This window comes from Desmodus rotundus, chromosome 11, assembly GCF_022682495.2.
Source record: "Desmodus rotundus isolate HL8 chromosome 11, HLdesRot8A.1, whole genome shotgun sequence".
Lineage (NCBI taxonomy): Eukaryota > Metazoa > Chordata > Mammalia > Chiroptera > Phyllostomidae > Desmodus > Desmodus rotundus.
The window spans coordinates 29,615,685-29,629,667 of NC_071397.1; the positions used below are offsets into that span (position 1 = coordinate 29,615,685).

Consider the following 13,983-nt stretch of genomic DNA (forward strand, 5'->3'; position numbering starts at 1 on the left):
AAGTCTTTGTCTAACCCAGGAAAATGATTTATGGTGACTGTTACTGAACAGCAAGTGAAGTCCGGCTACCCACCACCATCCTCTATCAGGGGTGTCAAACTCATTTTCACCAGGGGCCACATCAGCCTCGTGGTTGCCTTCAAAGGGCTGAATATAATTTTAGGACTGTATAAACGTAACTACTCCTTAACAGTTAATCGAGAGCTGCCTCCGGGCAGAAACTAGGTGCGGAACCAGATTTGACCTGTGGGCCTTGTGTTTGCCACTTGTGCTCTAGGCAAAATTCCAGAGGCAAAGGTTTGGTGATAAAGGAAAGGAGTCTTTATTTATAAGCTTTACAATTTGGGGATAACAGCTTTCCGCATGCCTTAGTCACTTAAGCCTATCAATTAAGGCTAAACTCTTTAACACCTGAGATCTCCTATTATTCCCCATGTTAGTTTTTAATTATCTTATTTCTACAGGGTTAGTTTACAAACTAAAACAACAAGAGATACAAAATATACACAATTTTGGAAGAATGGCAGTCTTCTGCCTCATAACTCATCCGCTCTAGAACACCCAGAGAAGAATAACCCTTCCACCCTCTGCCAGGCCAGCCAGATCCTATGGTGCACCTGGAGTTCCTTCCCATCCAAAATACCATCCTTTGGGAAAGGCAGGCAGCTGCAGCAGGATCATCCCGGCACACTCGAGGAAGAAGGCCTGAGAGCCCTTCTTTTATCTCAAATCTTCTCACGCATCTGTGCTCTGGAGGCATTCAGCTTCTCAGCCATCCCATCCTAGACTGTTTACCATTGCCTTGTGCAACGTCCTCCTCAGGCCCCTTCCTCCTCCTCCCCTGTGATTTGATCAGATCTCTCTGTATCAGTGACTTGTTGGATTTGGACAAGTTTGTGTGTTTTCTCTCTTTTTTTTTCTTTTGGTTTCCCGTTTGTTTCTTTAAAAAATGTTTCTTTTTTGTATTTTTATTTTGTTTTGTTTTTGTTTTTATTTTGAAGTCACCATGTCTAATGACTTTGCAGCCATCTCTGCCAATGAGGAGTGCCATATTGGTGATTAAGCGCTGCTGAACAGCATTAGCAAGGGATCCTTTGCCAAGGTGATGCTGGCCTGACACATTTTCATTAGCAAAGAGGTGGCTGTGAAAATCATGAATAGGTGAGACTCCTCTAAAGTTTTTCAAGAAGTTCATTGTCTGAAGGGTTTAAATCACTCCATCACTCAATTATTTGAGGTCATTGCCACCCAGGACCAATATTTTCTCTTCATGAAGCACACAAGTGGAGGTCACTTATGTGATTATCTAAAGAAGTATGGCCGAAGGACCAAGGAGGAGACCCGGCCCATGTTTTGGCAACTGATAATGTGGTACAGCACTGCTACCAGAGGGAAATCGCCAACTGTGACCAGAAGCCAGAGAACATCCTTCTAGAAGGTGAGCTAAATATCAAACTAACAGACTTTGGCTTCAGTGCAGAGTTTTCGGACCATAAACTCAGCACCTTCTGTGGCACTGTCTCCTACATGGCCCTGGAGATCTTGCAGATCCAGCCCTATGAGGGCCCACAGTTGATGTTCGGAGCCTTGGGATAATTCTCTACAGAATGGTGACAGGGAAACTTCTATTTGTGGGGCAGAACTTGGGGAACTGCAGCAGTATATGTTGAATGAGCAGGTCCATGTACTATATATACTTTATGTCTCTGGAATGTCAAAAATTGTTACAAAAATTAATGACCATTCACCCCAGCCAAAGAACAACTCTGGAAGATATAATGAAAGATCCATGGTCAAAATTTGCCAGGAGGACGAACTGAAGCTGTACAGCAAGCCGCCCTGGGGTGACATTGCCCCCCCCTCCCCACTCCCAGTAATAGAAATAATGAAGAATCTTGGATTTAAGCAGCACGAGATAAAGGAGTTAGGAACAGGAAGAAAATATAACAATATATGGGCACATATCTGATCCTGCATACAACAAAAAATAAGATGAAAGGCTGCACCATCAGAAATAAGGCCCTGCCCCTCTGCTGACCCCAAGAGCAGTCTTTCCACAAACCAAGAGGTTCATGCATCAGGGCAGAAAACTGGTAAGTCTGCCATTCCCCCAGCCAGTGTGGAAGTAAGGATGATCGGTCCCCAATCCAGCCTGAAGTCAAGGACCACCACTCCCCTACCAGGCTCAGAATATAGGACTGCCACCCTTAGCCCAGCCCTCCAGTGAAAAATGCTGGAAAGATTAAGTTGCCCTCCCTAAATCTTTATTATTCTTTTTTGAAAATTTTTAAAATTTATTTTTAAAGGAGAAGAGAGGGTGAGAAACGTGGACTGGTTGCTGCTTGTACGCACTGAAACCACAACCCAGGCCTGTGCCCTTACTAGCAATCAAACTGGCGACCTTTCACTTTGGGGGACGGCATCCAACCAACGAAGCCACTCCAGTCAGGGCGCACTCCCTGAATTTTAAATGCAGCACTTGAAAGGGCTGAGCTATGTGGTGCAGGAGATGAGCCAGAGGCAAAACCTAAACAGCTGCGGGTGAGAGCAGTGCCAGAAATACATGTTGTGCATGCAGGTTCAGTGGGCAAAGGAAGTGTGCAAACTGCCAGAGTTCTCTATACAAGATTCAGTTGAAGAGGGTATCTGGCAGCTCCACCGCCTTCAAAAGCATCTTACCCCAAAATATCTAAGCCAAGCCTGGAGGTGTGCTTGGAGGACTGCTGGGAGCCCCCTGGGGTCAGGAAGAGGCCGCCCTTGCTGTGTGTCTATCCCTCAGACCCTACTCGAAAACTTCAGAGACTGGACTGTTTTTCCTGGGGATCTTCTCCCCTTCCCCGCTCTTTGCTCCCATGTTTGTGGGGATTCTTATTGAAGTATTTGATTCTTGATGCCATTAAGTACAGTCATATTGTTGGACAACCATCACCACTATCCAACCCAATTCACTTTTAACACAGATGCTGCAGTCGCAATTTCCTTCTTTTCATTAATTTTATTTTAGTAACAGAAGGAGCTTTATGTACTTCAAAACGTTATGGTGTATTTCATTCAGAAACTGGGAAGTCAGTCACTGAAGAATTATCCTTCACGGGCTATCCACATCATATGCTTCTGCTCATAGAATTTAAGAGGCAATGATTCACTTCATCGTCCCGTTCCCGCCCTCTTGAACGTCTGTGACTATAGCAGCACCCACGTCTCTCCAAAAAAATGCAACAAAATAGCCCCCAAAGACAACTGTCTAGAGCCAGCTTGGATTCCCGGCAACTTTCTTTTCAACTGCACCGAGTAGCGCAGGCACCGGGCTCTTTACCCTGGATTACAGAAGTAAGTGAAGAAGCGGGAAGAATAATGAACAATGTGAGAAATACAGCTGAAGTGCGACTACTCCTTCTTGCCCTCCTTTGGTTCCCTATTTTACAGATTAAAACCCTCACACATCTTCCCTTAAATCCGCTGCCTTGCCTGTGTATGGGGCTCGCGCTTTTTATTGACGCAAACCTCCATTCTCGCGGGAACTCGGGAGCAGGAGCCGCATAGGGCGGACAAATTTCTTGAAAATCTCTATTGGCTCTGGAGCTAGGGCAGCGGCAGAGGGGCTTTAAAAGAAGGGGGAGGGAGGGGCTCCAGGCTTGTGAGGGGCGGGGCCTAGACTTTAAGAGGGGAGGGAACAGGCAGGAGTGGGTGGTGAGATAAGGCAGGGGGCGGGGCCGCGGGGCCGCGACCTGTTGATCGCAGGTAGCGCCGACCGGCCCGGACTCCCTCCGGACTCGGGCGACTGCGCATGCTCGCCGGCCTCGCAGGGCCAGTAGCCGAGCGGCGGTGACGAACTGGCTCCTGTGCTGCGGTGGTTGCGGTTGCTGCGATGGCGATGTGAGGGGGCCCGAGGCGGGATGGTGCTTACCCGGGTAGGGCCGTCTTCTTGCAGTAGGACCAGGAGCTCCTCAGTCCGACAGGCGGTGGAGGAGGCCGAGCCGGGCGAGAGGTGAGCCCCTCACTGAATTCTCCTTCTCCCCTGGCTCCCGACACCCACGACCCCTCCCTCTGTTCCTCTTTCCCACGGGCCGGGCAGGAAGCGGCCTCCTTATCGTCGTCCTCCTCGGCTGCTCCCGCGCGTCACCCGGCTGCTTCTGGTGGGAACCCGGTGCCGGGCCCGCTGAAGGTCGGTGGGGACGGCGGTGCAGGGAGCGCCGCTCGCCCGGCGTCGCCTGCCGCGTCCCTTGGCCGGCTTTGCGGGAACCTCGCTCCGGCCGTTTCCTAGTCTCCGCCAGCCCTTCGCCCCCTGCTCCGTCCTCGCTCCTCGTCCTTCTCGACCCTTCTTTCTTGGTTCTGCCCTTTCACCCCGCCTCCCACGTGCTGTTTCGCCGGGGTGGTCGGTCCCTCGGTTTGAGGGAGGCAGTGTGTCCTGCTGCCCTCCCCTCGATGCGTTCTCTGTCGCCGTGCCTCCGTCGTCTGGCTCTTCGTACTCGACGTTCGGGACCCTCACCAGCCAGGTTCTCCACTCTGCTGCCTCCGTAATTTCCCCCTTGGCTGGCTTTTATTCTCACAGACCTCCTTTCAGTCCTGCATCTTCGTTATCTTTTGTTCGTTTCTGCTGGTGCTTTTTGCGTGAGCATCGCTCGAGTTGACTCTGCGCCTGCTGGACAGCTTCGGAGGCCCTCCGTCCCTAAATCCTTCGCGCTCCTTTGGTACCCAGCTTCATCCCTTTCCGTCTAATGGCCCCTGTTCTTCCGTCTTTTTCCATCCTAATCCCATTTCTAGTCCCTAAACTGGGGGTTTTGTTGTCGCTTTTTGGGTTTTTTTCTGTTTGAATAGGGCAAGCCTCTTAACTTCAATCCGTTTAACTTTTTATTAAATCTCTGAACAGTTCTGGTCTCTTCTGCTTTCTACCTAAAGCTAGATAACCACGCAATATTTTTAGTTCCTCTTCTAGTGTAATAAAATCTCAACTTCTTTCTTCACTGATTGGAAATATCACCAAAAGAGTGACAGTAGCAATAAATTGTTACACTTACTGATTAAAGCTTTAATTTTTACGAATTATGTTTGCCTGGCATGCAAAGAGAAATGAGTGCAGACTTGATGAAAGTATAAAGGGTTAAGATTTGTTAAAAGCTGACCTACAAACATAAGGTTAAAATTTGAAAATTTTATTGTCCTCCAGGAAATATAGTTGTCCAAGAACCAATCTTAAATAAAATTTAACAAGTAATTTATACAATTAGGTATTCGTTTTTATACTTTTGCTATTGCAGTTGATTACATCATTTTCCTAATGGTCTCTGTTCCCTTTAGTAAGTGGGTACAATTTCTACTAAGTTAAGGATAGAATTAGTGAGCTTGCTGAAGGAGAAATATGTGAGAACACGTATTAAAATTTTTAATTGGGCAAAATAACTTCTAAACACCTTTGGAAATTTTTTCCCCCATCTCCTTGTGATCAAGATTTGGCATACATAAAACTTGTCTCTATGTAAATCATGAAATAGTATCTTATTTTGAAGGCATCTGCCAAAGCAGTTACTTTCAGGTAAGTTTGCCTTTATTCTGGAGTTGAAGATCAACTAAATTATGTATTTCTTTCTGGAATCTCCAAGCAGTCCACAAACAGTAAATTCTTCCTTATGTTGCCTATGTCAGGTAGGAATTAAATTTTTCAATTTCTGTTGTTCAAAGGAAAACACCAAGGCAAAAAAAAAATGTGGTTTCTTATTCCAGCTGACAGTAGAGGTAAAGGTAGGAGGAGATAGAGTTTAGAATCTGATGTCATTAAACCACCCTCTTTTGAAAGAACCAGCAGTTATTGTGTGTGGTACAAGGTAATGAACTCCTCAGCTTTTAAGGCTTTTTAAAAATGATTTTTCCAATGCAAATAGAGATAACTGCTATTTCTGAAGGAAGCTTTCCTGCCTTTCAAAGGCAAGTGTTTTTATTTTTAGGTAGCTATTCATTAGAAAAGTAAATGCTTACAAATCCTTGTTGGCATTTTTTAGTGAGTTGATTCTGTGCTCTTAGAAATTAAAATAAGGACTCATAGTTGATAGCAGGTACAGGACTGGAAGTTAGAAGATCTAAACTCTTATGATTAAGACTCATGACATTAGTTTGAGAAGCCACTTAACCTCTATGGTTTGGTGTTTCTACCTGTAATATGTGGGTAAAAATAATGGCTACCCAGTAACCTTAGAGTAGCAGTGTAAGCTGTAATCATTTAAAAATGCTTAGGGCCACCACAGACGAAAATTGCTATGTAGCACTTAGCTTTTATCTCTTTTATACTATATAATGAGTGTAATTGAATGCTTAAATCTCAAATCACTGGGATTTGTATTTTTAAATTTCAGATTTCTGTGAAAAGCCTAGTAGAATGCTGTGAATTTTGGACTATCTTAGGTTAATGTTCATATCCAGTGAGCAGATGCTACAGCATTCAGTATATACAACTATGCCCTTTGTTTGCCAGTATTTGACACTGAAAATGTAAGAGTTATACATGCATCTGGTTAACTACAAAGTTTCTCATGTCTTATATTTTAGCTTTGTTTACTATAGATATAGACCCTTGAGAATGGGGACTTTGTAGTAGATAGAAAAGACAAGGATTTCTTTTGCTTTGACTTTAGATATTGAGGAAAAACTTAAAAGTGACTTTTGTGATATGCACCTGTGTATTTAAAGAAATGGGTGGAGATGGAGGAGCCAAGTGGTGACAAAAGGAAAGACTTCTTAATGGGCCCAGTGGTTTTTCAGAAAAGTTATGAAGCACAGTTGTAAGGTCTAGATTTTTCAGGAGGAATAGAGTGAAACAACTCCACAGTGGGTTTTACCATTTTATTCTTAAAGATTTCTATTTTTTAACAGGTACATTGGTTACCAGTGATCTACTAAATGTAATACAAATTGGTCTCTTTTTTCTTAATGGAAATATAAAGGTATCAGGCATATTCCATTAAGAGATGTCTCCTGCTTAAATAATCCCTTAGGTGTTCTTGTTTTGATGAAATTTTTTTGCAAACTATCAACCAAGGGAGCATTCTGAGAAAATTATTGCATATTTCCTTATGTGGGATTAGCTTTCTTCAACTATCTATAACATAGAAAGTATTTCTAAATTATGTTATTACATAGATATGTGTTACTGAAAGTGTTATGTTCTGTTAAGTTTTATGAAATGTCCTTTTAGAGTTCTTAATATACTCTAAACTAGAAGAATTCCTTTACTGAAATTCCCTTGAAGTTGCTTTGTAGGATGCAGCTGCTTCATTCATGATTGTTTTTGGAGCAGAAGTATCTCTGACACCTGCTCTTTGATGTCTCCAAGTTGCAAGTAACTTACTGGCTTCAACTGGAAATACATACTGCTAATTGTAAATATCTAAACAGCAAAGTGAGGGCTTATTGGCAATCAAATTTAAGACCTTGGAATCCTTTGCCGTTACTTTCGTCTTTTTGGAGTTGAAAAACCTGTATTTTAAAACCAACCTCATTCTTACTCAGATCTACTTTAAGACTGAAAATTAGTTACTTAGGCAGATAAGATTAGACTGTAGGCTGTCACCAGTCCTGTTCTGTACATTAATAACTATTTTATGTTAAAGTATGATAATTATATAATATAAGGCTTGCCAAGGGCCCCAGTTTGGTAAAGGAATTCTGAAATAGTCCCTCAGGCAGGGGGAGCTAGAGAAATGTCACTAAGAAATGAAATCAGAAAAATTGTTTGAATTAGAGAGTTGAAATATTCACCACTTGTTTGGGGGTGGGAGGATTGTTTGTGTGTGTGTTTTTTTGTTGTTGTTGTTGTTTGGTTTTCCCCAAGATCTTAATTGGAAGCCAACTCTTTCTCTTTAAAGTCCTATGGCCTATAAATGAAAATATTTTCAAGCCATACAATTGAAACCTATAATAGTGTGTTTAGTTGAGTTGCATTATTTTGAATAGACATTTCCTTGAATGGAATCATATTTAAAAATTGAGATAAAATAGAACATGTCAGCAGTTTATTAAGCACCAAGCACCATGCTTAGTGCTTTGTATAATTTTGTGTGTATATAAATATATGTATATATATACATAATCTTTTTAAGCCTTACCTTTAACCTAGCATTATAAATATTATTTCTTTTTGATAAAATTTAGGCTTAGAGAATCTGAATTAGAATCTAGGTCTGTCTGATACCAAAGTTAATTGTAGGCTAAAGAAAGCATAGGCAGTTAAGAAGACATTGTTTCCTAGAATATTTTCCAGAGACAGGATTATGATTCTTTTTGTTCTCATTCTGAGCCTTTTTCTTTGTTGAGATAACTAATAAGGTGAAATATTTTAAAGAATGCTAGGCAGATTCCTGAACTAGGTAGTAAATGATGACTGTGGTTCTTTCTGATGTTAAACTTCTTTTGATGTTAAAAGAAATTATTAGCTTGGACCGGTGTGGCTCAGTTGGGCATCATCCTGCAAAGCGAAAGATCGCTGGTTGGACTCCTGGTCAAGGCACATGCCTGGATAGCAGGTTTATCCTGGGTTATGGCACATATGAGAGGCAACAGCTTGATGTTTCTCTCACACATTCGTGTTTCTCTTGCTCTTTTTCTCCCTTCCTTCCCCCTCTCTAAAAAATAAATAAATAAAATCTTTTAAAAAAGGGAATTTTTAGTTTTCGGTGCTTGGGGCTATCCTGGGTTTTTTAAGGTACACGAGTGTAATAGTCACATGATATATTCAAAGGTATTCTGTATTATGTTCCTGGCAGGTTTGATTTATGGCATAGATGTGTCCTTGAAAAATTTATATCAACTGCTTATGATAAATTAAAATTAAATCCTGTTTTCCATATAATGTCAGAAGTAGCTTTCATTAAGTGCCCCGTAATGAGCAATAACAGTTCTTTTTGTTTCTTTACTTCATTCTCATGTACTAAGTCAACTATGGAAATGCTCTTAGAAATTTCTAACTTTTTTCCCTACATTATATGTAAAAAATATTTTTATATATTGGATAAACACAGTTATCCAAAATTAAGTGTTCTGTTTTGAGAGTGCTTACTTCTTACTCTTAAGTGTCAGTTTTGAGATTAGTAATGACATGTTTTTCTTTTATAAGACAACAACTGTTAAAACCCAAATTTTAAAGAAATTAGAAGAGAACAATGCATTAAAACTTCAGATATGGTGTTTGTGTGGGGGGGATGTGAGGGATTTGAAGATTTCATAATTAGGGAATAATGTTAATTAAATGGAAAATAGACTATAGTAATTTATCAAATACAATTTTTTAAAAATTGTTGCATTCTGATTTCAGTTTTTGTTTAATTATGGGTATATTTATCTTATGGCTTGATGATCATTAAATCTATTTCCTATAACAGTTTAGTTATTGGCTTTAGACATAAGCAAATTTAAATATAAATTGTGGAGTTTTATATATTCGAGGGTTTTGTCCTTTATCATTATTTCTGAACTGTGACCTTGGATAAATTATGTAAACATCTTGGTATCCTTAGTTTGCTCACCTGTAAAATGGAGTAATAATAGCTCTGTCAGATTTTTATGAGAATAAAATAAAATAGTTTAAGTTACTGGTGTAAGAGTAGGTGCTCCAAAAAGTTATGAGTGTCTATGCTTGGTTTCTATTTGATCTATATTTGATATCAAGAGCGAAAACATAACTTTTTAAAGATCATCTGTCAAGCTATTCTCATCGTCTTTTCTTTTGAAGATCTCCCCCTTTCCCTCTCCCCGAAGAGAAGAATGTAGCATTCTTCTCTTCTTAAGTATTTCTGTAATTTCTGTGGTATAGCATATGACTGGTCCTCAGGAGTTCATTTGGATGACTAAAGAGTAAGAACAAAAGTTTCTAGACCAGTGATTTTCTTTACATGTTCTTTGTACTGTAATGATTCTGATAAACTCATCTTCACTGTGAATCACTTTTAAAGATGAAATGTCACTTATGAAAGTGTGCTGTGCACGTGAGTAATTGTGAAGGCAAAAAGAAGGTTAAAGCCATGTGAGTGGTCGTGATCTTCAGAGTCAGACAAGTAACAGGTGGCTTGGCCATTTTAGAGCAGGCTGTAATCCAGTGACTTAGCATGTTTAACCTCTGGAAGAGGGAGTTTACAAAACTAGGCAGAGTGTCAGGGCCTCCGTCAATGAAAAAGGAAACTGAACCAAGAAATACAACTATAGCTCAGGTATTTAGACTGAACCAACCAATGAAGATTTAACCAATTTAGGTGGCCAGAATTACACTAGATAGCAGGGTTAGAGGTGCAAGACTAATCCACATGTCAGTGGCTGATTGTTCTCAGTTTGTAGCTGTTTGTAACTTAATCTTTTTGACGTGATTATTAAGGTTCAAAAGAACAGTTAATCTGTGAAAAAGTGAATGTGGTCTTTAACATTTTTAGTACCTAAAATAATTATACCAAGGGCAACGAGTTTTTTTTTTATTTAAGCAATAAATATCTGGAGTATGGGAAAAATTATAGCATATCCAGTTGACCTTTTTGTCAAAATCTTTTTAAGTAGCTCATAACATATGTTTACACACAGATACATTTCATTCAGAAATCATTTACTCTATCCAGAGAGTTATTTAAAAATCATGAGTTCTGTATTTTAAAACTTACTAGGTTTATGATATTTTGGGTATTCATGAAGATTTTTTCTGAACCACAGAACTAAGAAAGTAGTCTTCTGTTTATTATTATGCTTTAAAGTGGATCCTTAATGAAGATATAATAGTTAATATTGATGTCAGTGAAACTGAATGAAAACAAAATCCCTAAAACTTATTCCTAAGCCTTACAGAAGATATAGATATTTTAGATATTAGATATATTGAGAATATTAAGTAACTTAGTATAGGTTTCCTTAAAGTGCACCTTTTAATGTTTACTATTTCATTTGAGGTGTTATTTTTTTTTTTCTCCTAGGAGGAACAGTATATTTTTAACAAGAATCAGTAACTGGAATTCCAATATTTGTTATTTAATAATGTTAAGAGGAAGTTTTGATCAGCAGAGGTAAGAATATGACATTTCTTTTACATTTAATTCATAATAGATTAGATTATTTGTTAAATTTCTATGAAGAACTATTTCAAGAATTGTAAAGGGTCTAAGATTTTATCCCACTTGCAAGCTAACAAGTTAGCCTGCCACACATGCCATGGATATGGTCAGAAGATATGAGACTCCTGGATCAAGGAGAAGGATCAAGGAGTTTATACTCACAGCTATAGCAGTAGCTCGAGTAACAGGCTACACTTGCGTATGAGTAGATTGTGTTTTAAGAGAGGAACCCTGAGCTAACTGTACCTGAATCTTTTATATTGGACAATAAGCCTGCCTGATTTATGCCTCAGTGGGAGACATTATCTCGATTACTTGGGATAGTAAGCATATCAGCCCTTTGTTTCAGTATGAGAGATACTATCTCCAGTTTCCTAAGACTTTGCTAAACACATCCTTGAAAAATAGTCTGGACAAGGGCAGTCATTATCTCTGCTTGCAAGATGTAGAGAAACACAAGAATCTGGAGAATTGTCTTTCAATACTTCTACTCTGAATTGTTTTTTAAAGCATGTATTTTTGATAAAGATGATGTTACAGTGCTTTTTTTGAAATGAAAAGATGGAAACCACTGAAATACCCAGTAATATGAGATTGTTTAAATTATAACATTCACAGTGTAATAGTTAACTATTAAAAATGTTATAAAACTACATTTATTGACATAGGTGTTCATTAAAAAAATTAATTGAAATAAATGGGTTATAAAATGTACATGTGGTTTGATCTCATTTTATAGAATTTGTATGGATGCACAACATATGAAGAATATATACCAAAGTATATATTTCTGTGGATAGAATTGTGAATGTTTTCTTTTTTGCTTGCCTGTATTATTTTAACCCTTTTGAAGATGAATACTTTAGGGTTTTATAATGAGGGGGATTTCTTTTTTTTTGAAATTTAGAAGATGAATCACCATTTTAGAACTTTACATAATGGAGAAGAGCATTCATGAATACAAATGGGGACTAAAGAACGTTACTTCATTTTTTGACTCTGGAATTGGTTTTATGTGCAATGTAGAACTAAAAGAGAATAATTAGGTAGCTTAATTTGTTCTTAAGTTACTATTTTACCTGTGATAAAGTCAACAGTTTCTTTTAGCAATTTGGTATATTATTTATCACATGTCATGAAGGGAAACAAATCTTAGAAAAAGTATTCTAACAGGAAATATCTTAAATTATAGAGTTTTCCTATTTAGTGAATATATTCTTAGTAAGTATGTTTAGTAAATGTAGATTCTGGTGCTATTTTATTGGGTTAGTCTAAGTTAGGTACACTGACCTAATTTGCCTCATTTTTTTCTGCCTGTATATAATACTCAAATATGTTTAAATATTAGGGTTTTTGTAGTTGGAATTTTTGTTGTTGAAGTTCTCATAATTTTTCCCCCTTCTTTAACCAAGGTGCTGTTACTAGATTTGTCTTCTGAGTATAAATTAAAAATGACTGAAGTTCAAGCAATGGTAGAATTCTCCGTGGAGCTAAACAAGTTCTACAATGTGGATTTATTTCAGAGAGGGTGTGTATTTTAATGTGAAAACTATATATTTTTACATACGATAATGTGCACAGTTTTCATTTATATTTAATTAACATATTTTTGTTCTAGCATGTATAAGGAAAACAATGAGGTATATTCAAGTAATTTTCTCAGATGAATTTGTTTTTAAATATGTGTTTGAGAATTATGTACATGGATATAATGATAATGGTGGATATATTTAACATGTGTTTCTAAATTTATACTGATCATTGAGAGAACTTTAATGAAAATGTATAAGATCTTGTTTCTCCTTTGTAAAAATTTAGTGTCTGGGGAAAATAAAATATATATACAGAACACCTAAGAAGAAACACAAAATGATGAATATTCAGTAAGTGTATATAGGAAATGCTCTAGGAATCAGAACAGAAAAATGCCTTTCTTGGTTATGTTAGGGAAGGCGTTTCAAAGCATAGGATCAAAGTATGGATAATACTTGGATACGCAAAGGATAAAGTGAAAGACCCTTTTAAAACTGGAGAGAGCAGTATGAATCAAGTCTTGGAATTAGGAACAAACTTGTTATTTTAAAGAATATTTAGGAGATTGGATATTCTCTAGAATCGCAGAAGAAAAAATAGTAAAGAAGAGAGAGTTTATGTTTGTGAAAGGTTTTTAATGTCTGGAAAAGAGCTGACCCTACAAATTAGGGTAGCCATTCATGGTTTCCAAGTAAGGATGAAATTAGCACTATTATTATAATAAGCATTTACTAACTTGATGAAGATTGTGATATAGTAGATTGATAGTTGTGTATAAGAAATAGAAGCATAGGGAACAGTTTAGAGATACTTGCAGTAATTCAGCATATATACCCAAGGGTCTGTACTTAGAATGGTAGTAGTGCAGCTATGACTAACAGAAGTAGAGTAAGAGAAATCTTCCATCATTTTTTTGTTTGTTTTTGCTTGGTTTGGCTTTGCCATCTTCTTGAAAATATAAAAACAATGTACTCTGCTCTGCTCCACATAGTGTCTCATCCCTCATCAGGACAGCCTAGGCTTGTTCTCATGGCAGAGGCAGGAGTCCAAGAAAGAGAACAGAGGATGCCAAGGCCCTTTAAATTGGACTACTTGTGACTTCCATTGCATTCTGTTGGCGAAACAAGTTACAAGACCAGACAGGGCATCCGGGCTAGTGTCTCTTTGGCCAAAAACATTTAAAACTTTATGGGGTTTATACTTTTATACAATCCATTCCATGAAATCTATACCCACAATTGTTTTTTGAGGCATGACTACTCTCTGGATGTAATCACTACTGTTTGGGGGTCAGGAGTCTGTGGGATCATGCCCTTAAAGTTCCTAAAAACCTTTTTTGTCAAACAGAATATGTACTTTGACACTGCTTTAATTC

General features: G+C 38.6%; 1 protein-coding gene across 4 annotated transcripts in view; it reads left to right on the forward strand.

The window, feature by feature from the left end:
• Window positions 1-3,689: 3,689 nt before the first annotated feature.
• FAM135A (family with sequence similarity 135 member A) overlaps window positions 3,690-13,983 on the forward strand; it is a 91,626-nt gene continuing 81,332 nt past the window's right edge. For 2 of the 4 annotated variants that reach the window (XM_024576576.3, XM_045184822.3), the window contains exons 1-3: window positions 3,693-3,988; window positions 10,938-11,027; window positions 12,488-12,603. In XM_024576576.3, coding sequence (XP_024432344.2) covers window positions 12,527-12,603 — 77 coding nt within the window. In that variant the 5' untranslated portion in view covers window positions 3,693-3,988; window positions 10,938-11,027; window positions 12,488-12,526. Of the gene's footprint in view, window positions 3,989-10,937; window positions 11,028-12,487; window positions 12,604-13,983 lie in introns of all 4 variants that reach the window. The other 2 variants (XM_045184821.2, XM_024576578.4) reach the window with 2 other exon arrangements.